Below are 25,050 nucleotides of genomic sequence, written 5' to 3' on the forward strand. Positions count from 1 at the left end.
CTAAGAAACCATTTCAACTTTGTTTCATGTAGGTACTGCTGTGCCATATGGTTTAAGGCATTGAGTCCAGCCACAAAGAATTCCTGATCCCAAGAGCAGGGGGAAGAGTAAAGGAGATGGTTTGACATTTTAATTAAAAGTAGAGGGACCTTTAGGATGCAACATTTTTGTAGCCAATTTTAGAAGTGCTTGAAGAGCCAACACAAAGCTCATCCAAACACGTGAGACTTTTTGCCTTACACAGTATGTGTTACTTGTTACTAATCCAGGGCTTCTAGCAGTATTCCTGTCCACAGGAAATGGATACAGCTGAAGGTGAAAACCTCCCCGCCAGTCCACAAATTATCACACCTTTTTATTCAGCTTTCCTTGAGCTGGATACCAAATACATTAGATCATTTGGTGACTTAACAACAGGAGTCTTTGAATAACTGCCTACTAAGTGTCCCTTCTTTCAGTTTGTATTTTTAAGTTTTCCTTTGTATTACATTCACATTTTGGATGTACAGCAAACATTTGATCTTGTACCTTCAATAATTAGACTAAATATAGAATTTAAAGATACTTGCTCAGAGGACAATTTAAATTTATCAGAGCTAGAGATGTGAATTACTACTTTTTCCTTCCATTCCTACTTCTCTCAACAATTATTTCGGGTGTTCAGTTTACCTAAGTGTTGAATTTTCCAAGTATGATATGTCCCATGTTAAATAGAAAAATTAATGATGAAAGGATGTCTCACTTCAGCATACAATACCACAGATGTTCAAAAGCTGTATTCTTAGGAAAACACATGCTCTGCATATAGAGCAAGAGAAAAAGCACAGCAATATTAACTCCGAACAACAGATTAGAAGTTGCTATTTTGAATGTTTTTATTCAAATCAAAATACAAATACAAACATTTGAAAATGTACAAAAATAAAAAGAACATTTTCTACATCTTAAAAAAGCAGATCAAATTTACTTCTATATGTGCAATCCTTTCTGTGGAAAGTCCTAATCAGCATTTTTCTGTTCTCTTCAGAGCACTCTGTGTCAAATCCCCTTCTCCCAAACCCAGCCACACTTACGACTACAAGAACATTTCAGAAACCTAACACAATAGATGTCCCTGAACAGATTACAAAGAAACAAGTTCTCACAGGTAATACACATGATTATATATTTCGCTAGTGACTTTAGGGCAAACCATATGCTGATGGACAGTTTGCAGTTCAAGCTTTCTGGGGTCTGTCCATACATAACTTGAGCAATACAGATGGATTAATTTTTTAAGCTATTTTCACAAATTCAAAAAAGCAATTATAGCTTTGTTGATCATATTCTTCCTTCCTCTCTGCTTGCCCCTAAGTTTCAATTCTTCAAATAAAAATGCATCTGCAAATAGAAAGCAGTAGGTCTGAACCCAATATAATTGGTTTTTACATTATCTGCCAAAATAACAGGAACTCAAACGATTACCTGCTCAATTTCATGATGTGTAGTGGAAACATTATCATAGTAACACTCTTTCAAACCACCCTATAATGTATATCAAAATATTTTCTAGTAGGAAATTTTGTTCATTGATAATGATCGAATTATTTCAAGTAGTATAGCTCATCTCAATGTTCTATCTTACTATCTTACTTACTATCTTACTTAATACTTGACCAAGACACTGTTTTATTTTCATATTCTGGTAGTAGATGTTTTTTGGAATTGCCAGTAACATAAGGGTAGGTGAGACAACACTTGGTAAGAGATAGCTGTTTAAACTGATATTATTGAAAAATACATTTTTGGGGCGCACAAGTTCTTCTTTAGGTCTCAAATACAGCAGAAGGCTTTCAAGTTGAAAACAGTTACTCAATTTACATCAATGTGCTCAGAGAAAAGAGAAAAGCAAGTTGACAGCAGTTCATTGGAAGCTCTCAAGAAACAGGTTTGCTTCAACCTTTTTCTTTACCATTCCTTCAGCTGTCAAAGTCATCCACATCGTACAACAAAGCTGCCATGCAAGAGAACAGTAAATGTCTACTTGTACAGTGTCCAAAACGTAGGCACCTAAGGCATAATCTTCTAGCTGCTACTTGTAACAACCCAGAAACATTTAACTAGCCCTACTGTGGATAGGATTCTCATTGAGTTTTACCATGATGGAGATGAATGCAGGAGGAATATTGGTTTTATAACAGCATCCTGCCTGCAGCACACTTAACCTTACTACCTCTCAATTCTATTGCTTCTACAACTCTGACTCTTCCCTCTGAAAAATCCAATCAGCTGCAGAGAAACCACTGGTATCAGAGAAGTAATGTTTAATTTTTTATCAATAACTAGTTCAGTATCACACAACCATTCTCAACATTTTGTCTTAAGGCCATCTGACTGTACTTAATATGTACAGAATACACATAAATTGCTCAAGGTTCTCTAGCAAATTTTAATCTGTCTTTTTTCCTGCTGTCTTAAAATATTTTAAGATTGTCCTGTGAGATCATTTCAGCACTAATACACATTACACATAATTTTTTTCTTTACTTGCTAAATATTTCTCTCCAAAGGAAAACTCTTTTTCTAAAGATCCTGAGCACATTTTTCAACCATTACCATATGCTCATAAAATTCCACGTGGAATGCTGTGAGCACTGGTAATGTTTTCTAGTCACTTCATGCACTGGTACAGTGCTGAAAACTACTTGAAGTCTACTGAAGCTTTCCTTGTCTTGCTAACACATAAGAACTCATTATACACAGTTTTATTGCGAACTGAGAAGAAACCAAAGTATGTGAACTGCATTTATTACCAAGCAAGATAAACTCTACAACATTTAACATGGAAGTCATACTTGGAAAAATGGGTACATAGCAATTTGTAGGCAAGATGCAGCTACAAGTAAAACACTATCAGGAAGTTTTGTCTGTCCAGTCATCTACTTTCTGCAACTATGTTTAATATAGAACAACAATGAAACTAAAACCAGCAGGTACAGGAAACTGCAGCCAAGGAAGATCAATATAAACCAAAAAGGTTCTGATGTAAGGAAACTGATTCACTTGTTTTAACAAGGTGGGAAGACACACAACATGTTATCAAACAGCAAGTCAGTATTTGAGAGGTAGTCTAGTTGCTCATTTGACTGGAAGAGGTAGAGCTAGTTGAGAAATCAATAGCTAAGCCAGTCAAAATGATGATCATCAGAAGTTTTCTAAGATGCAGAAAAATTACTCTCAACCCAAGACTGTTTATGTCACCAGGTATTCAGTTGTCTTGATCATATTTACTCACTTTTACATAGACAATTTTATTGTAAAATACTGACTCAAGGAGAGAATGCTCCCAGAAATAACCAAGGAAAAAGCTTAAAATTATGCAAGTCAATACATCTAAGTGGCTCTCCTCTTTTGGCAGGTTGATATAACTACAGATACACACCAAGGACTAGAAGCAAGTTAAGTCTCAAATTCCATAGGGTTTACCTACATAAAATTGCCCACGCAATTTCTTCCCACTGAAAAGAAGACTAATTTAGAGACAAAAGCCAACAAGACACATTGGTCATACAGTTAACAGGTACAAAAAACCTTCTATCTTTTTACAGTTAAGGCATCTGGGTACAGAATCATACGTAATGCTCCCTTGGATTGATGTAGACTCTTCCACGTTCTGAGTTCTGTAGGTAACTGCTGCTCCAGTTTTTGTAGTATGTTTGCTGGTAAACAGGATACATATGCTGAAGGCCATCTTGTTCCTGCAGCTCTTCAGCCTCACAAGTAAGTTGCCTTCCATTCACAGCTTTCTAAACACACACAAGTACTAGTGAGTTTCATGGTTCAGGTACAGAATATGCAGTTCCTATTCTTGTTAAAACTTTAAGCAAAGTAAGAGGTACATGCCTAATCTCTGAAACAGTGCTATGGATTACAAAACATGAACATAAAAATTCTAACCTCCAATAAACGTATGATAGAAGTGTTAGTAACTACTCAAGAGTTAACCTCAAACTTTTGTTTCAAAGGAAGTTAGATTCTAAGGCTTAATAAACCTAAAAAGTAAAACATAAACTATGAAGAAGTCTGTCAGCACTCCTGTACTTCATTTTATTCAGCTAGAACTTCAAAGCTCTAGTGCTCATCTATTTAAATGAGTCAGCAAAACTATCTAGGAAATACAGGACACTGAAATGATACTTCTCTTTCCACTTCACAGACAGCAAACCTACACATCCAGCAGTTATTGACTAGGATGGACAAATACTGTGCTGTTCATGAAGAAGATCCTCTCAAGGTTATTTTAAGGAACATGATGAAACTTAAGTTTCAGTAAGAAATTCAAGCCATTTTATTATTTACCATGTGCTGCAAGTTTCCAGCATCTTTCTCTCTGTACTGGTTTTGTAAAGCAAAATGTTCTTTCTGAAAGAAGAAAAGTTACAGCAGAAAACAAGTCAACATTGCAGAACAGGTTTAGTTTCTACAAAACTGCTTGTCATCACAAAACACACTGCCTTGTCAAGTGTTTGAACCGACCACCATTTAGAACACTTCTTACAAGCTGATCTCTGGCAGAAGAAAAGACACTCTTGTCACTTTAGGAAGTGTTATTTAAAAAGATACTTACACTTTTTTTCTTTAAGAATAAGCATATTTGAGAAATATTAAAAGCTTTCTTTGTTTTAACATGACAGATCTTAGATAAGCCATAGGTTAAAAAAAAAACCATAAAATCCCAAATCACTTATTCAGTATGAAGTTTTCACAAGCATCATATGGATAAATGCCAAATCTGATATTACACAGAATATTTAACTGAAAAGGAATTCAATTGTAAACTATTGGGAGCAGAAGGAATGACATGCTTCTTTTTCTCAGTTGCATTTTATTCAATTGTTATTTGCCTTTTGTTGGTTCCCAAAGAGCAGCCCCACCATGAAGATCAGTATAGTTTTACAGACTGCTTAACAGTAAGTTTCAAAACTCATTAGCACCACACAGATACAGAAAAAAAAAAAAAAAAAAAAAGTCTTGATGCTGACAGTGATCTAGTGATCAAAGCATTTGAGAGGTGTCACTTAACTCTTCAGTCAGGTCTCCCAGAAACTCCATAATAAAAACAGAGGTTCTCAGGTAGCAGATTATCATTGCACTCTGCCCTACCCATAACTCTTATACGTCCTAACAAAACTATTCCTGTATGAACTGGAGCTTTGTGACAGTTTTATGAGCTAATGCATTAAGCCTGGACACACACAGCAAACACCAACATTCCCACCAGTGTGAATATGGTTTGGCCTGACAGCAGTGTCCTTAATTTTTGAGAACAAAAGCATATCAATAAAATTACAAGTACATAAAACATGTATACAATGTAGATATTACTCATGTCCCTTAGAATTTGTAAGGGTTAAAGAGCAAAGACAACTTCTAGACAGATAATATTTTAAAAAGCTTCTCTGTTTTGTCAACCCTCTTACTTCTAAAACAGTTGGTCAATATTAGTATTCCTGATATCTTAAGGAGACCACAGTTGAGGCTTATTTAGTATATGTGTTACATATTAATGGCAACCAAACCCATACTGAGTTACACAAATGCTTCATAACTAGCTAGGCTGAAATAATCTAACTTTAAGAAATCATACCAGATGGAAGTCTTGCTCACTCTACACACCTAAAGAAGAATCTATACTGAACAAGAATCTATACCGAGCAATGTTATGGTTAACATGTACATATAGAAGAAGTAATGTATATTGGTAGATTCTGATGGAAAAAAGCAGCACTACTAGTACATAAATCAGCACACTTATTGTGTTCTTGGAGGTATGCTAGAAAAATACAGCAGAAAGGAATTTCTGCCAAAGTTTATCCAGACATTGAGTTGAAGTAGAAACACCCATTCCTGTGTGCTGCCTGAACAGTCTTTGGAGATGCTACTATAGAGCAGTTTGGACAACAGATTTTTTTCCGGGCAGCCTAGTATCTTAGCTGTTCTTCTACTAGCCAGCTTTAGCAATAACCAACAACAAAACCTGATTTCAGCAAGCTTGGGGTTTTTTTGGTTTGTTTTTTGGGTTTGTCACTTGTTTTATTTTTGTGGATTTGTCTTAGCCAAAGAAGAGCACATAGATTCCTGTTCTTTGTGACATTCCTTCATTTGGTAGGAAAAGCATCATGTCCCCTTCAGTATTTCTTTCAGAATGGCCAGTTGTTTCCTTTAGTCAATACTCATGTACCAATCATGATTAACCATCTTAAATCTCCCTGCATATATTCTGATACTCTCAGTGCTTAAAGTGGGAATTTGGTCCAAAAGGCAGAATACTGCTAAAATCAGCACCTGCTGGAAGACAAGAATAGATGCTAATTCACCACACTGATCCAATGGTAGACAAGAGGTCTTGATTTTGCTGAGGTCTCTCCCCAGTAGGATTCAGCACTTCTATTGCTTGACTCATGATTCACTAACAGCACCTCCCCACTAAGAAGTTGCTTCCCCCCAAAACTTACTCTGTAATGTTCATGACCTCCAATCCATTCTCCTCTCTGTTATCTCTTTAAACAAAGAATTAATCTTTTATCAACCTCTGGGATTTCTTGGGAGAAGATAGTATGACTTCTGGAAAGCAAGTAATTCCTATTCATGTGTGTGAAGATGGTAAGTAAAAGGAGTTTTCATCATAGCAATATACAACTAAATAAATCTTGGGTAAATATAAGAAGCCTTCAATAATTTATTTGTATCTATTATATCAGATTTATTTGGAAAACAGAAAACTCTGCAGCTTTATACTGCTTGTAGCTCCAGTCTGTCACTAGCCAAATTTAGAGCTCTACCACTGGTTTGCCATCAGCAACCTCAAGGTAACCAAGTAGGGAGAAAGCTGAAATAAGATCACAGCAGATGAAGATAATAGGCTCAAGTATAACCAAAGAGAACTAACCTGTACCTTGAAGTAATGTAGTCACTGGCAAAGAAGTATCAGAATAATGACTTGAAGCTTTATGGACAGATATAATCTTAACAGATTAATCTTAACAGACAAAACAGAAGACTGGATGAACACATGGTACTTTTAATTGTCTCAAAAGAGACAATTGCACTACTGCATTAACAGCAACAGCATGGAGACAAATCATTCATCAAAGCTGGCAAAGAACCATCACATCAAGGATAATTCATTTTGGTAATAGGGTTCATATTAGAATATAACAAAGGCTACATGGTGTACAGTTCATAAAAAACCTACTCAGAGTGAGAACAGATAGAACTTTATCAACTTAAGACAGAGGTCAGTTTTCAACACCTGCCTGCATTCAAGAAGTTCCTGAATATTTCCAAGCAATTAACGACACTGCTTATCTATATATATACATCTTCAACATGCAAAATGAGTTAGAATTTGGACCAAGCAGAAGAATCTAGGACTGGAACTGCCCCACCTGTTTTCCTCTAAACAACCAACCAAAGCACAAAACAAGAGCAGAGCACTCAGTCCTCAAGAGGTCAGACAATACGAGAACCTTCCAGAAAGTCCAAAGGGCAAATCTAGAACTAAATTAGCATAATTACAAAACCAATGAATAACACACAACCTATAATTATGTTTGTTTATATACTTACCTCTACTTTGATTATAACTGGGAAACAAAGTACTACCATTTCAGGAAAAAAATGCTTCCTTACCCTTTTTGCGCTCCATCTAATAAATACACTGCACGTGATAAAAAGCTCAACTGCATCCACATTTTCAAATACCAAGGAACTCAGGTTTTTTTTTTTCAGGATTTATGGTTGAAATTATTGCAAGTGGTATAGAGTCTCTAAATGTTACACTCTTTCAACTTTATTCCCCATTTTAACCTTTGTTTTCAAAAAAGAAAAAAATACTACAACTATACAGTTTCATCACTGCAAGTAAAAGTATTTTTCCCAGGGAATATTTAGTGCACCTAAAAACACTTGCTCATGAGTAGAAAACCCTCCTACAATTGAGCCAGCTCATTGTCAGGCAGGCTAGTTTTGATCCCAGTCACTTTTTAAATTTGTTACTTAAAACTTTGTGGTATTATGAATTTTACATCAAGTAATAATTTAAAGTCTCATTCAAAATGAATATAAACAAAACTTACTGAATAATAGGTTCCACTTCAGATACACTGGCATAAACTTTGGATGATAATTCTGTCCCTAAAAACCAGTTTAACTTTCTTAACAATAAATTCTACATGAGCAGTTTACTCAAAACTGTTAATATAACACCTCAATTTTTAGATGAGACAGAGCCAAACATTATTACAGTTACTTAGTGTAGAACAATCAAAACCTCCCTTCCTTCCAAAATATTTTTTTTGTTTGGTAACCATTATGATGTAGTAATTTTTAGTGAAACAAACTATTTCTGAACATGCAGTGAATCACCAAGTGCCTGAGTTAAAGAATAGCCATTTTTAATCATCTCAAGCAATGTTACCTGAGAATTACAGCTTGTTCTATGACATCATGACTCCTAAAGTTCTTCCCTCTATGTCACATTCTTAGCTATTCATATATGATAACAACAGGCTACCCCAAAAGCTTTTGCACAACTGCATATTTCTCTTTTGTAATGTTTTCTTTCCAAAAGCTTCACAGTGGTAGCAGAGTACCACAGTTAGCAGTCTTACAGCAGAAACCCCATCACCACTCCACAAGTCATCATTCATACAGATAGGTAACATTTGCAGTGATTATGCAGACACGTTTTTGAAAAGAACCCAACCTCAGTAATGCTTTGTTCTTTTCTCCTCCTTCCTCTTAACTTTTTACCTCTCCAAATTGAGCTTATTTTAGCTCAAGTCTTGAAACAATTTTGTGCTATTAAGTGTTTAACATGGCCTGCAAATGAATTGTGAAATGCATTATAAAAACATGCTTTCTACTTTTTCACTCCTCCAGCACTTCTTCTCCACTGTGTTCACAGGTCTATTTTCCCAACTTCTGTGATGTTTTCTATCTTGTAATTTGAATTGAATATTTTTTTGCTCTGCCCTTAAAGTATTGCTTTTGCCTCTCAAGTCCTAGAGCACAATCTGCAGACCAATTGTGAGAATGTGATTTATGCTTACTAGGAAACCAAGCTCTCATACCTGAGTGAAGAGCATGAATTCACCTCACAAGGAGTGAAAGCACACATGGAGAACAAGAATCTCCATATCATCACCAAAGGCTAATGTTCTATGAGCAGAAAATCTGTTCAAGAATTTCTGCCAGCTGTGGCTTTAGACAAACATTGGCAACCAGAACAGAAAATTCCACTAGTCAATTAAAACCAGGGACAAAGGAAATAATTTCACATGGCATGAAAATACGACAGTTTCTCTTTGCTACAGAAAGGAATTATACCTCTTAGTGCCAGGGAGCACGTCATAGAACCAAAATCATCAGGTTCTGCCAGAGAAAATGGGTGGCGAGCTAGTTCTTCTATGCAAAGAGACACAGTATATCGGGGGTTTTGTGCTCTGATATTTAAAATAGTTTGTATTGTCTTACCTTGTTATTTTGTAGAGCTTCATAAAAGCATTGGGCTTCACTCTAAATATGTTCCTTCTCAGACACTCCTTTAAAAGCCTAAGACAATTATCTCTCCAACATCTTACATTTTTTCACAATTTTCAGCTTAGAAATCCCATTATAACAGCCTCCACCAATAAAAAGGTTGTGTCTCATTCTAGTCCCTATCTCGTTAACAGAGTTGTTGCTTTTTTCCCCGCCATAAGATCCATTAACAATACAGATGTGTTTTTCTATACACATTTTGTGCTTCCTTCCATTCAATCTTGTTTGCCCGAAAGCTCTTCAGTCTGAGGCAAATTGTAATGATCATGATTCCTTTTTCATCAAGGAAGAGACAGTCTCACCTGCTGTATTAAGACTATTAGGAACAGAACTAGAAGAGTGTAAGAGAGCCATAATCTATAAATGAATCAATTTTCTGCTAGGTTTAAGAACACTGTGGGTGATCTTTTCAAATTTGATCCAGAAACACTGCCATTCAGTAAATGGTTTTAGATGTTTTTAACTGTGCTAATACAATTTCACCGCCTCCCTTCCTGTTTTGAATAGGAAAACAAATATTACTCAAAGAGTTTTAGCATTTTTAAGAATTGCTTGGCTGAATACTGGAGGTGTTCTTTCAAGTTCACAGTTCGAAGTCAGTCTTCTCAAGCCTAGCTTCTACTGGGCTGCATTTCATATTTTCACTTATATTTCTGTTGGTACAAAAAAAACCCCTATTCATTTCTGAATATTTCAGGAACTCTAGACACTCATGCACTGCATTATACAAAACAACACCTTTCCTCTTTCCTTCAAGAGCACCTGTCAAGCCAGGCATAACTTCAGTTCTTTTTGTGTCAAAGACTGTCCACATTTCAGTCATGTTTCTAAGCAAATAAAGAATTTTGCTTCCTAGCAATATATTTTTTGCTATTCAAAGGCCTGCCTGAGTTAGTGCCCTCTCTCCCAGTCTTTTTACAAATATTATGCATCAGAGGGATTCTTTAAGCCACTGGAATTCTTCCATTGCTCAGTTTCCTCTTGATCAGCCTTAGAGATCAGTTGCCAAGCAGAGATTCCCTCTCTCACCAAGGACATAACCTTGAAGCTGCTCACTTTCCATTCACATTAAATGCAAAAAAGTAGTTCAGAGTAACAGAAGTGTTTCCATGACAATGATTATTAAAAAACCCAGACAAAAGCAGTAGCTTTGCTGCTAAAAAAAAGGTGATAAAGATGAACTTAGTTTTCCTAGTAAATAGAAACTATCTACAATGCTGTTTTTTCTATGTTCCACTTAATATTCCTACATATTGGACTTCTGCCTCACTCTTGGCAATAAGTGAACCTATTCTCAATTCACATGGATACATAAATTGGTATCTGCAAATACCAGCACAGAGAAATTATTATGGGTACTCAGAAACTGAATATTTTACATACATTTAGCATTAGCAAACAAATGGCAGTGTATACTAGAAGTATTCTTAAAGATTCCAAGTCTGAAGGAGTAACTATGAAAGGCTTTGGCTATCCAGTATTATCAACAGTCTACAACATCCCCTTTCATTTTAACACCAACAACCATCTACTTGGATATGGGTAAAATAGTTAAATGTTGACTGCTGGGACACAAACAGGAAAATTTCTACTTATTTATTTGCATATGGAATACGATAAGATAAAAAAAAAAAAAAACAACAAACAAAAAACCCAAGTGTGTATGATTTAAACAATAACCATACATATGGTTAAATTGAAAAATTTGCACATTACATATAACAACATACCAGCTTCACAATCAGCTAAAATTCACTTTCAATCCTATTTTTCTGAGTACACAGAAGGCATCATTTAAGCTCAAGTTGATTTTCCTTTAGCCTAACTTTGCACCTTCATGCAGCCTATCATTTCCACTCAGATTGAATTTGATCATCTATTGCTGTTGGCAATGCAGTGACATTTGACTTGCAGCTCTTTTCAATATAGCCAGAAGCTTACATCTGAATTACCTAGAAAGGCTCCCCAGCATGCTTCTCATTCACGGCTACACAATCCAGTTCAAACATTTGGAACAGAAATTACATGGCCAGTGAAGACTTTCAGTCAATCAGGACAAGACACAGTGACAGGCTGCAAACTTGCTGCTTTTACCTCTTTACAGATATGCAAGCATCTGCTTATTACACCAAAGCAAGGCAACTGAGCACTTCTTGGCTACAGCCAGGATTTTGATGCCCATTTCTTTTAGCTGAAGCAGAAATTTTTGGGTAATATCAGATAAGAAGGCTGAGCCTCCAGCTCTGCTCTTTTCAGTTCTGGAGTTTCACAGAAGAGAAAAAGAATAGGTACACTAACAAGGATAAAACAACATCCATTATTTTTAGATTTAAGAGTTAACATCTAGACTGAAAAAGAACTAGATGTCAGGATAGTTTTTTGCTACATTCAGCAACATTAGCAAGTATTACCTGATGTAGTATCTGTAAGAGACAAAATTATTTTAATGTTTTGCTTCTATGAGAAAGAAGAAAGCTTTTCTTGGCAACTTGTATTTGGTGAGCTTTAGTAACCAGTGGTCACACAAAGAAAATCTACAAGAATATTTTCAGTGTCAATAACTCCATGGAAATTCATCTTGAAGGTAGGTCTAGATTTCCTTACTAGAACAACCATCAGAAAAAAAGGTTTCTGTAGGTCCTTAAGGTGCACCAGTTTTGGAAAAATAGTATTTGCTATAACTGAATGATTACCTGAACTACATTGCTTGTAACTCAGCACATCAGTGTTTAGAATCACATTATTTATACAAATACTGAATACGGAATGTATTTCTCACTAATACTGGTTAACTGATTAAAGATTTCTTCAGTGTAAGCAGAAATCAAGGAATCTGATTGACTGTTTTATTATATATATAAAAAAAGTATCACACTTTGGTGGCTATAGACAGGACACATTTTTCACGAACAGACTGGTTTATTATATGAAGTGCAATAACCAATGCTGCTAACCAAAGCTGTCTCCCATAAACAGGTCCCTTCTGTGTTGCTGAGTGGAAAAGAAGCCTCCCTGGATTAACCTGGTTTTCACTAACAGCCCAATCCAGTGCAAGGACATGTGGTAGCTAAGAAGGGCTCCCCCTATCCTTCCATGCTCCCCACTCATTAACAGTCTCATCTGCTAGAATTAGCTTATACCATATCACCTCTGTGCTCCTTTTACATCAAACTACACCCTCACAAATCATAAGTGCTAGTATTGAACTTTGTTGCCTACTGCCATCTTGTTTGGACAGCCTTACTTTAGATTACATGAAGCTACCTCCTGAAAAGTTATTAAAAATCCAAGTACTTGTTACTGTATCAGTCTTTTATTGCAAATAAACTCAAGAAAAAAAGATTAAAAGAAAAAATAAATTAATTACATGATTGTTAGCATTTTAAGATGATTTAGTGATCTCTACTAAGAAACAAAATTTAAATTAGCTACACCAAATTCAAAATTCAAATATAGCCCCACCAATCCTCTCTTAACAACTTAAAAGAATAACAGCTATTACTAATAAAAACAATAGCACTGATGTAACTTGTTCACTTTAGCAAGTTGTTCCCCCATCGGCTGATTGTCTTACCACCCAAGAATTTCAACTATACCTTTTCATACTTTAAGAGGAGCAGAGTCTGTCAAACACTAATAGATACGACAGGAACTACCAGTTTCCTGACCTTTAAGGATGACGCTAACACCAAGGATATAAGACTCAGACAGCATGGATGTAAGAGAAATCTCTCTGTTGTGAACCAACAAAAGTCTTTTTGCATTACCAGGAAAGCAAAGTCAGACCAAATTAACATAATAAAGCTAACACTTTTTCTACCTCAATTTAAGATGTATACAGCCACTTACCTGAATCATAGCTTCTTTCTGTGGCACAGGGAATGCTCTCTCTTCACATGATGGTTTGTGAGTCGGTGGAAGATCAATCCTGTAGTAAAGAATGAAAGATGACATGCCATGCTCATGAAATCCTACTGAACGGTCAGTGAGGTATTATTTATTCAGCAAATCATCCAACACTCATCATTCAAGCGACAACTTTCAGCCAGCAATGTCACACATATGCAATATTGTCGTGTTAACATAACCACCACAAGCAATAATTCAGCCACGCATTTTTTTGTAGGAAAGCACTGCCTATCATATATTATTTATCCTATAATATCTTACGTAGATTGAACTACCCCTACACACTCTAACTAGGATTAAGGACTACAGGCATCTATCAATTTCTGGCTGATGAAAGACAGCTTGAGCAGCATTTACTACTACAGGCTTTCTTTGAAAAATCTTTGAGAGAGCCTTACAATCAAATGTTTTCTTGTTTTCATTTGACCATAGTGGATGCTTAAAAATGTCAACCATACACCTGAACCAGAGAATTGGGAAAATAACTAATGTTCCAGAAAGCACACAAGGTCAGTAATTTCTAAGCACGTCTGTGTGTGCTTGCTTCATTTTACAAATCTAGCAGGATAAATCTTTGTGAAACTTCACTTCTGCAAAGCATGGTCAGTTTGCTTCCATGTTACACCTACCTTACAACCTAGTAGTCTATGGCATCATTCAAGATAGCCTTCTGCCCTGTCTTCCAGTTCAACCAATGAGCAGCTTTCTCTCAAAAAAACTTCTGAAGAGATCAAGAATTATATTACCTCTGAAGTAATTCTTAGCTGCCTCATTTCTCACTCAGAAAAGCAAGTATTTTTCTACCCTGAAAATACAGCTCTGAAATTATGACATCTGAAGAGCTCCTACTGAAACTCAAGACATTTAAATTCCTGTATAAAACAAGTGCTTTCTGTACAGTGTTATCAATTAAAAAAACCAAAAAACCAAACTCAACACATACTCACACTTTGTCAAGATAGGATGGCCTTTTTTTCCTTGGGGTCAGCAGCACTGTCACAAAGATGGTTATGATAAAAAGAGCAAGGACTGCTCCAATCACAGCCCCTGCTACAGCAACAGAAGATGTCTGCTTAAATGGCACATCTGCAATGTGATAGCACAGATTACACCTTTGAGAAGGTAACATATTTTCAATACTCAGATAAGCTATTTCAGTGTTTCTCTGAGAAAGATTTCTTCCTTCCATGACCAAAGAGAAAGCTTTGTTCTGCACTCCCATTCTTGCAGTCTTGGGTCCAGTCACCCAATTAAAAAAAACTGGTTGAATTAAGAGACCTCAAGAGTCATAATATAATTTCCAAAACTTAGTTGACTATTTTTAATAAATACTAGCGGCATGCTTTTGGTTTTGATTTCAAGGCAAGATGAAGTTACAGAACACATGCTTTGCACTTACAGGAGCAAATAAGGTGTTAATTCAAAAAGCTAGACAACTGTAACTTGAAAGATTTGCAATCTTTCTTTAAATCACTGCAGTCTGTAGAAAGGAAAAAGGGAAACTTAAAATCAGAGGGAAAAAAATACTACTAGGAGCAATGAACATAAGCACTCACTAATACTTTGCTTCTACTTATCAAACCACCTCCTAAGACTATCATGTTCAAGACTTCATTACAAACTATGAGAAAGCAGTCATTTTTATGAAAAGATTTTAACTTGGGGGTAGAAATGGTGTTTTAATTTATTTTTTAAGAAAAGTATTTTCCTTTTGACCTTGGCATTGTCAAATCTGATGTTTAACAACTCTCAAACTGAGTCAACACACTTGTTATCTTTAAAGGTCACCCATTTCACTATATTAAGAATTCAGTGTTTTAAATCTCATAAAACTGTGAGATTTACTATTGTACTTCAGTCCAGTATCATCAACCTCTGTGTTTCAAACTTGCAACAACAGGCTTATCAAGGAGTTGTGCAACTGGAATAATTCACAACAGCCTCACTAAAACCTTCACCTGTAAAATATAGGTAGCATACGTACTCAGTGCTCTCATCTACACTGACTACTGAATTAGAAAGGAAACAAAGTTTAAAATTAACAACTCTGTACCTGTAATATAAGCCTAATACAGTTTACTTCAACTATTTTCCTTTCCAATAATCCTTTATTTACACAGACATCCTTTAATCGCTTACCAGAGGGAATTTTAGGAGCCTCTTCAGCTACATATTCTACTTGTAAGTCAAAAATCCCAAATTATGCAATGTGTTTTATATAAAGAGTGGGACTGTGTGTACTTTTGCCAAGTTGGCAGGTACTACCAAGATGAGTAATGTGGCTGACACATGAGAGAAAAGGGATGCCATCCAGAGGGACACGAACAAGCTTGAGGTGAGCCCATGCAAATATCATGAGGTTCAACAAGGCCAAGTGCAAGGTCCTACACCTGGGTCAGGGCAATCCTCAGTATTAATTCAGGATAGGGGATGAAGGTACTGAGAACAGCTCTAATGAAAAGGACTTGATGGTGCTGGTGGAGGAGAAGTGACACATGAGCCAGCACTGCGCACTCACTTCTGGAAAATGCCAACCATATCTTGGGCTGCATCAAAATAAGTGTGAACTGCAACTCCTGGAAAGTGATGGTGCTGCTCTGCTTTGGTAAGACCCCAGCTGGTGTAATATGTCCACTTTCTGGGGTCTTCACCCCAGGAGACACGGGCCTGCTTGAACACATCCAGAGAAAGACCACAAAGACAACCAAGAGGGATGGAATACCCCCCTTCTCTGAAGAAAAACAGAGCTGACATTCTTCAGCGTAAAGAAGAGAAGGCTTTAGGGAGACCTTATTGCAGCCTGTCAGTACTTAAAGGGGACAACCTTTTAATAGGGCAAGTGCTTATGGTTTTAAAGTGAGAGGGTAGATCTAGACAAGCTATTAGGAAGATTTTTTATACAATGAGGCTGATGAAACACTGGAATCGGTTGCCCTGAGAGGTGCTAACACCCCATTGCTGGAAGCAATCAAGGTCAGCTTGGACAGAGCTCTGAGGAACCTCATTAAATTGAAGATGTCCCTAATATTACAAGGCAGTTGGACCTTTAAAGGTTCCTTCCAACCCAAACAATTCAATGATGAGCAACTTGGAGAAAGCCAAATTACTCCAAAATATCAATAATCACATATCACCTTATGTGATCATTGTTTTGTTACAAATCATCTTTCTTGACATAAGCTCCATTTGTTGGTCAGACACTAGTCAATATACCTAAGACCCATAGTTCCTATTTTCTCCTGAAGAATGGGCACACGAAGCAGTGGAAAGCATGCCTAAACACTGCATTTTAATTGGCTTAAATTTAGTTTTCATTATGTACTCTAATTTTATGTATAAAAGTTGCAGATATTAACGAAGACATTTCATCTTGTGCTTACAACTTCCCCAGAAGAGTTTCTTGACCATTTCACACTGTACTAATTCCACTTTCTGGTAAGTTCTGGTATAATGTTGAAGCATTTTAAATTATACTTTCATTGAAAGTTCTGTCATTGAATCCCATTTTGGAAGAGATTATGAGAGCCATCCATTTACCAGGACAACACCAGGAAAAATATAGATATCCCAGCAAGTGTACCAACATACAAGAACTGAAGTGCAATTACCATAGAGCTCACTTAATTTAGGAACAAAAACTCAAAGTCTAACCAGAGGAATGACCAGAAATCCAGACTGCTGTGCCAACTCGAACAAGCCAGAGAACACCCAAGAGATATATGGTGCCAGCTACAAACATTTTAACCACCAGTTGTTAAAAAATAGATGGGAATTAATTCACCCAAGCAATAGAGCAGAATTACAGCAACTGATAACAGCAACAAAAAAGAATGTGAATCCTAGGCAGTGTATCAGCTGATTTTAATTAATTTCAATTAAAATTAATTTAATGATTAAAATGTAATTTCATTAAATTTAACTTCTGTGCTTTAAGTGCAATTGTTTGGACAGCAGCTAATCCTAACTAACATTCTCAGAGGTCATATTTTTTAAAAATAGTTCCTAAAGATACTTGGTTTTATAAACTTAGGGTCTTCCAATAGAAGAATGCTAAAAAGTTCGTCCTAAAAATTAGCTTACAAACTTCCATTCCTTCTACACAGCCTCTGGTTTTATTATGATTTTTCATGTTCAATTTTAAGAATTTCTGTCAAACATTTTTGAGCACTACCTATGTTCCAGAATGTTAACAAAAATTTTATTCACACAACAGCCATTTGTACTTACAATCAATTCTTTTTACAGCAGACATAATGTACAAAACATTGCAACACACGTAAGACCTATCTCTATTATCAACTTCAAAACATTTCAACTTCTTAACCAATAGGAATTAAATATATATATTTTTCTAAAAATCAAAACAAAAAATCCACAGAGACAAAAGCAAGATATCCCATGTGGAGAACAGGTTTATGGTTATATTTATTTCCAGGTAACACCATCTTTTAAAGATGATATATCAAGTATTTTTATTTGAAGAGAGGTATGAGCTCTCTATTCCAGAATAATTTGGATTACAACCTTCTGCTAGAAATTTAACTCCTTCCTTAGTGTTTACACTCTAACTATAGATACACACAACCTCATTTGCAATTGTTCTTCAGACTTTGGTCAATCCTGTATCAGTACTCCACTAATCCAAAGGAACTTGAGTTGTTTAGGGGTGCTTTTCCATTTGAATTTCAAATAAAGCCACTGTCTTAATTTTTTTTTTTTTTAAAAACATGCAGTCATATGCAATCACAGTGTCTTGTCTACAAAGCTCAATGCAACTACTTTTGAGAAGCTCTAAATGTTGAAAGCTACTGAAGGTCACGAGCATAGAAAAGAACTTCCAGCATGAATGCTCATGAAGCAGCCACAATTATGCAGCCTATTTCAAAAGGCAGCAGAGATCTCTCCCATTTCAGGTTTCAAATACTAATAGCCTTATCAGCTTCATTTTCTTGAGCTAAATATTTTACAAATTGCACTTCAGAGGATTTACCATTCTAGTTACGAATTTATCATTGTTCTCTTAAGTCATATGAAGCTACTTCATTCCTCCCCCTACATAATCAGCAGAATTATTTTGGTGAACCTGCTCAAGACAAAGTAGAACTACTTCAGGTGTCAAGATATCCTGTATACAATGTCATTTTAGACAACACAGCCACGTTGTTATATCAGTATGGATTATTTGCAGGGAAAACTGCAAGAGAGACTGCACAATTTCTCAACTCCAGTTCATAGATTCTGTAAATTGCACCACCAGGGAGAGTTTTCACAATATGAAGAAGCAATGCAGGTGTGCACTCCCATACTTATAATCTGAAACCCCAGTTACTCTCTTCAAAGCAAGTATTGTAACTTATTCAGAAGCAGCGTAAAACCGCTGTTTTAACTTCTTGCCATAAAAATTCTAGTAAATGCTTTGACACCTCTTAGCATGCTTAATGGTTATTGGCACCTGGGAAAATATGCAAGTTTGCATTAGCCTCCAGCTTACATACCTATTAAGAGTTTTCTTCCTAGTTGTGTCCAATTCTCCAGCTTTCCTATTCAACGGTAAGATTCCTACAAAGCTTCGGAAATGGGTCTCTAAAATTGTACCCTGTGTACTTGCAAAAAGAGCCTTGTATTCATCAGTAAGTTTTGACCTCCTGTCACGGGCCTAACAAAAATACCTCGCTGTATGTATATACGCACACACTAGTGTAAGCTTTAGAAATCCATTTCTATAAAAAATAGTTTTAAATCTTATTCAAAGACAAGACTTTGACCTGTTTACACAGTTATTTCTCAAAATCTTGTCAGTTACTTTCAGTGCAATGACTTCTTTTAAGTACATAGTTACAAGAAGGCTCATTAAAATGCTAAGAGGTATTCATTTTTGTGCAGAAAAAACTAAAAATAAAGCTTTTATTCTGCTGTAACTCATTTTAATTGGGAAAGTATTTGCTATACAGAAGCATTAAGTTTACCATGGATGGTATCTAGCTTGCATTAATTCACTTAATCTGCCAAGCAAATGCCCCAAGATATTCTGTTTGCTCACTGCCTTAGGTAAACGCCTTTTTACATCAGAGAGCCAAGATAGTCACTTTTTCTGAAACAGTTCTGAATGGCAACTTTAAATTTAGCCTTTTTTACCTCTGAAATAGACCAATATAAGCACTCTGCACTAAAACTCAAATCTTAAACAGTAGTACAGCATTGGGGGAAAAAAGCAGCTCAGATACATTTCCCCAAATTCAGTATTTCCATTTGTCAAGTCACAATATAAAAACCTTCAAAAAAAAATCAGTTTCAAAAAGTTTATTCCTCTTCTTGTGTAAGTATAAACAATCTGAAAGTGATTACCAATGAAATCAACTGTAGGTACAGATTTAGCTTTCAGTGGTTACTACACATACCACTCCCTCCGAGATATTACCGAGCCATCTATGTGAGAAACAAAGTCTTCTTCATTGTCATCATAACAGTCACCACCCATGTATTTCATTCCCAATGTTCCACCTTCATAGTAATCCATTGGTCTTTCATAACGTTCCTGGTACCTGTTAATATTGTCTATATTGTTCCACTCTGGTTTTTCAGGGTCTTCTACTAAATAATCTTTAGATATTAAACTGTTCATTGGATGCTTTATTTCTTTTTTTACACTGTCAGGGTAAGAATCCACATCATCTGACTGAAGGACATCTATTTGAGACTCTTTTTGCATATCTGATGGTGGAATGTAGTTCTTAGCAAAGTAGTCACCACGGAACGTCCGTCTTCTCCTATAGCAGATAATTCCAACAAGGACACTGACAAGTATGAGGAAGAGAGCCCCACCCACCGCACTACCGATGACGGTACCCCAAGTGTCTTCCTGCATTGCTGGCAAGGTTGATGTTGGGAAATTTATTATTCTAGGTTCTGTTGCTAAACCTGTGGTGCCATCAGTCGAAGGATGCCAGGGAATCGTGGGCAGTCGAGTGGTAGTAGTAGGAGGATCTAATGGAAAGAGCAAAGAAGTAGACAAGACACAGAAAAGGCACAGAATGTCAATGCAAGCTAAATCAGTTAAGGGTTTATAAGAAAGCAAAGTTGATGGGCATGTTCTAAAAGATTGGTTTTTCATTCTCATGTTCATGGCACTACAAAAAGTCTTTGAACTGGCTGAATTACATGCAGTTTTGAGCTATGCTGCAACAGGATAGGAATTATGGGGAGAAAATTAAAATCAGCTTTAAGTAGATATCCTGCCCTCCTCAGAGTAAGAAGATGCAGGCATTTTGCTTAGATGTTCACCGTTCATGTTTGATTATTTACCTCCCCCATAGAAGATTGCTTCAAATTAGGAAAAGCCCAAGGAGTGCTCTATCTTTCCAGCAAACAGTTAAGAATATTGAATCAAATTGATTATGCCAGAATTAACTATTCCATATTGAAGTCGCACTTCAGAAATTGTTCAGAGCACTGAGCATAAGAATGAAAAACTAAGTTTTGTGCTCAGTCAGCAGCACATGATCTACTTGTTTTTAAGCTATTCTTTCCAAAAACTTTTGTTGCATTAATATAACTCAGTTTCACCTTGAGATTAGTGTAAGAAGCAAAGTTAAAAATGGCACGTATTAATCTTAAAATAACATTTATGTTGAGCAGGGAGCTTTCAGAATTTTAAAATAAAAACCAGAAACATCTGAAGTAAAAATGATTGCTATGCATTCACCCTAAAAACTATTTAATCCCTCACGAACAAAGAAATTCCCATATGCATTCTTTAATATATAAAATATCAACTAATTTGATGTCATGTTATGCAAGTAAATAAGCAATTGCTAGACACCAAGCTTCTCCAGCACTCAGCTTTTTCTTTTGTTCTTTGGGTCTACTGGAGATATACAAATCTGTATTGAGGAAAAGGTTGCAAAACAATGGGCTGATGACAGGGAGAAAGCCTCCTGAGATTATCTCAGTCAATCACTATGTTACATGCAACTCCAGCTTCTATTTCTGTGCCACACTGAATAAAACCATCTTTTTGCCTCACCCAGTGCAAGGCAATTTTAAAGTCAGTAAAATAAGAAGCACTAAACATATTAGAGCTTGAATTTTTCAGAGAGAATATTACATGGACAGCTCAATATGTCTTGTTATTCAGTTAGATGTCCATAAGCAAGATTCACAGAACTACTACTACTACTCTATTACAGAGGCACCCTAAATTTACCACCACAAAAAGTAAAATAGACAGACTTGGAGATTTGTCAAGCTTCTAGGTATTTGACTTTTGACTACATGCCTTTTATCCTTGCTACTCGAAGATGGTCATACAATTCCCTCATGCTAGACAGAATTGCCACATTTGTCATGATCTAGAAATCACACTTCAGACTACATCTCACTCCTGAATGCAATGTTTTAAGCTTGACATAATAAGTTGCACATAGATTTTCAAAGTATATAATTATATTATTTGACTATGTAGAAGTGGTGATTTTGTTAGGGAACTATATATAAATGAAATTAATTTGACAGAAGACAGAAAACTGAACGAGGAAGATGCACTACCAAAATGAACAAGAGGAATTCAGAGTATGATTTTAGTAAAAACTGTTTTAAAGTGAGTTTAATAATTTAACAAAGTAGAAGAGGTTAAAGAACCCATGTTTACCAGTGTTCCCATGTCCCAAAAATCCATAGGTCATGAAGTTAAAAACCTCTTCCTTGAAAACACATTTGCTTTAGGCATAAGATTTGTTAGCTTAAAACACGATTTCAGATAGCACCAGCAGTATCTCCTTCCAGGCTATACACATCTTTTCTTAAATGGTTTTGTAATCGTTCATCTACTTCCCTCTAATATTGAAAACTCAGTTCTCATCCTCCACACACACAATATAAAATATACATTCACAATTATGTAGTCTTTTCACCCTGTTAAGTTTAACCATCATATGTGAAATAAACACAGTGGCAGTTAAAATGTAATATATTAATAGTGCTTTTTATGAAAAGTTTTTCCTTCAAAGTTTGTATCATCCAAAGTAGTTGGTAGGCAGTCCAGCTGCATTTCTACAAGCACCAGTTAATGTATTCATCTCAAATACACAGCAAATGCAGTATCAATTCAGCATCTTTTATATGTATTTGTAGAATACGTAACCAGGAATACTTCTACTGTTGATTTGTGCCAGTACCCTTTATTGTTTAAGACAGACAAAACTGAAGTCAACCCTGCTTGTTTAAGGCCAATTACAACTAGGAACATGTGAGGTTAACTTCTGATGTGACCCAGAAATTTTTTTTTCCTACAATCAAGTTTCCCAAATAGAAAACAACTTTAATATCAGGAATTCTAGAGTTCCTTACATCTCAAATGCTAACTCCAAATCCAGAAAGCAACAACGTTGAAAGTTTAAAGCCTATTACACCAGAAGGCAAGCAAGTTAGCAGTTAGAATATCCTGAGATCCCTTTTTCTACATAGCAGAATAAAGCAGCTCATCAATATCCCTCCCAATACATGTTTTATAAAATTAATCTGTGTGGTGGGTTGACCCTAACAGGACACTAAGTGCTTACGAAGCTGCTCCATCACTCTCTTAGTTGGATAGGGGGAGAAAAATAAGAATAAAGGCTCATGGGTCAACAACAGGACATGGAGATCATTCAGCAATTACCAACATGGGCAGAACAGACTCACCTTAAGGAAATCAATTTATTAGCAAGCAAATGAGAACAAGGTAATGAGAAAAGCACAATCTTCCTTCCCAACACCCTTCCCATCATGCTGGGTTCAACTTCACTCCTGATTTCTCTACCTTCTTTCACCTCAGTTGTGCAGGTGAACATGGAACAGGAGTTGCAGCCATTTCATCATGTCTCCTGCACTCCTTCCTCATCACACTCTTCCCCTGCTCCAGCACTGGGGCCCTCCCACGGTAAACTGTCCTCCACTAACTTCTCCAATGCAAGTCCTTTCCACAGGCTGCAGTTCTTCACAAAGTGCTCCAGCATGGGTCCTTTCCACATGTCCTTCCCACACAGTGCAGTTCTTCAGGAACAGAATGCCTCAGCAAACCCCATGGAGTTCCAAGTCTTGCCAGCAAACATGTTCCAGTGCAGGCTTCTATCTCTGTAAGTCTACAGGTCCTGCCAGGGGACTGCTCCAGCACAGGCTGTCTGCAGGGTTACATCCTCCCTCTCGTTACATCCACCTGCTCAGGCAAGGGGTCCTCCACAGGCTGCATATAGATTGCTTGTGCACCTTGGACTTTCATGGTCTGCAGGGGTAGAGCCTGCCTCTCCATAGTCTTCACATGCTCCAGGAAAATGTCTGCTCTGGCATCTGGAGCACCTCCTCCTTTTCTTCACAGATCTTGGTGTCTGCAGAGTTGTTTCTCTCAGGTATCCTCAACTCCTACCTTAGGCTACAGTTACCCAGTTTTGTTTTTTCTCCCTTAAGTGTTACCACAGTTTCACTATGACAACCACTGATGGGCTTGGCCTTGGCCCACAGTGGGTCTGTCTTGCAGCCTGCTGGTATGAGATCTGTTTGAGTACAGGAGAAGCTTCCAGCATTTTGACACAGAAGTCACCCCTGTAGCACCCCCACTCCAAACCTTGGCATGCAAACCCAATACAGGCTGCATTCACAAAGCTCAGAAAAGCAGTGAAGAAACAAAAGCCAAACCCATGATCAGCCTTCGCTATGTTAAACCTGAAAAAGCCCACTCCTCAAGGAGGTGACTGTACTTACAAGTCACATCTTCCTAGAATTGCCAGGGTTGCTGGCTGACAAAGGTCAGCTTTACTTTTAACAGAAAAGTGTTCTCTTCAAAAAGCAGTCATTTTAAAGATGTCAGGAAAAGCAATTATGTTCCTATCTGAATCCAAATCTTGTAGATCACCACTCTCTCTTGCCAATGAAAGAGGGGGTTGCCTCAGTAAACAGGATGAAGGTGAGGGTACACAGAGCCAAGAAAATTAAGTTAAACTCAATTAAGTTAAGTAAATATATATTACAGGATCAAGTGCTTAACCTGCCAAGCTGACAGCCTGTTATGGAAAACCTGTTGCTGCAGGACTAAATCAGGAACTTCAACACTTGGTTACCTCTGAACACCATGAGAAGAATTAAATGCTCTTGCTGGACAACCAAAGTTTAACTTCATATCACCAAACGAGTCAAAAACAATGAAGAAATCTGTGCCTCGTGGCCAGTATCAATAAAGTCCTCAGCTTCAAACACCATTATAGGATTCCTACCCATACAAAGATGTATCATTTCTTCTAACTAAAACCTGGTGAACACATCACCTAGTCCCTGTCAACTACTATTCTTGTATTTCCCTATGCAACTTCAAAAATATTAGCATAAATAGGAATGCAACAGAATTTATTAAAAATATACATTTAACAATGTATATTAGGACCAAAATAATTTTTTGCTCAGCTTACATTCCAATCCTACAATACATTTCAACTTAATATTTTTTCTAGCAACTAAAAAGTCCTACAACTACCTATCAGGACTGTTTAGAAACACTAACTTCATAATGAAATTTGAATTTTGAAAAATACC

General features: G+C 36.5%; 1 protein-coding gene across 3 annotated transcripts in view; it reads right to left on the bottom strand.

The window, feature by feature from the left end:
• Positions 1-2,771: 2,771 nt before the first annotated feature.
• NECTIN3 (nectin cell adhesion molecule 3) overlaps positions 2,772-25,050 on the bottom strand; it is a 59,922-nt gene continuing 37,643 nt past the window's right edge. For 2 of the 3 annotated variants that reach the window (XM_030464361.1, XM_030464349.1), the window contains one exon: positions 17,672-20,475. In XM_030464361.1, the coding sequence (XP_030320221.1) occupies positions 19,880-20,475 (596 nt within the window). In that variant the 3' untranslated portion in view covers positions 17,672-19,879. Of the gene's footprint in view, positions 3,786-4,338; positions 4,402-13,431; positions 13,511-14,438; positions 14,578-17,671; positions 20,476-25,050 lie in introns of those variants that run through there. The other variant, XM_030464356.1, reaches the window with a different exon arrangement.

This window comes from Calypte anna, chromosome 1 (genome assembly GCF_003957555.1).
Source record: "Calypte anna isolate BGI_N300 chromosome 1, bCalAnn1_v1.p, whole genome shotgun sequence".
In the NCBI taxonomy this organism is placed as follows: Eukaryota; Metazoa; Chordata; class Aves; order Apodiformes; family Trochilidae; genus Calypte; species Calypte anna.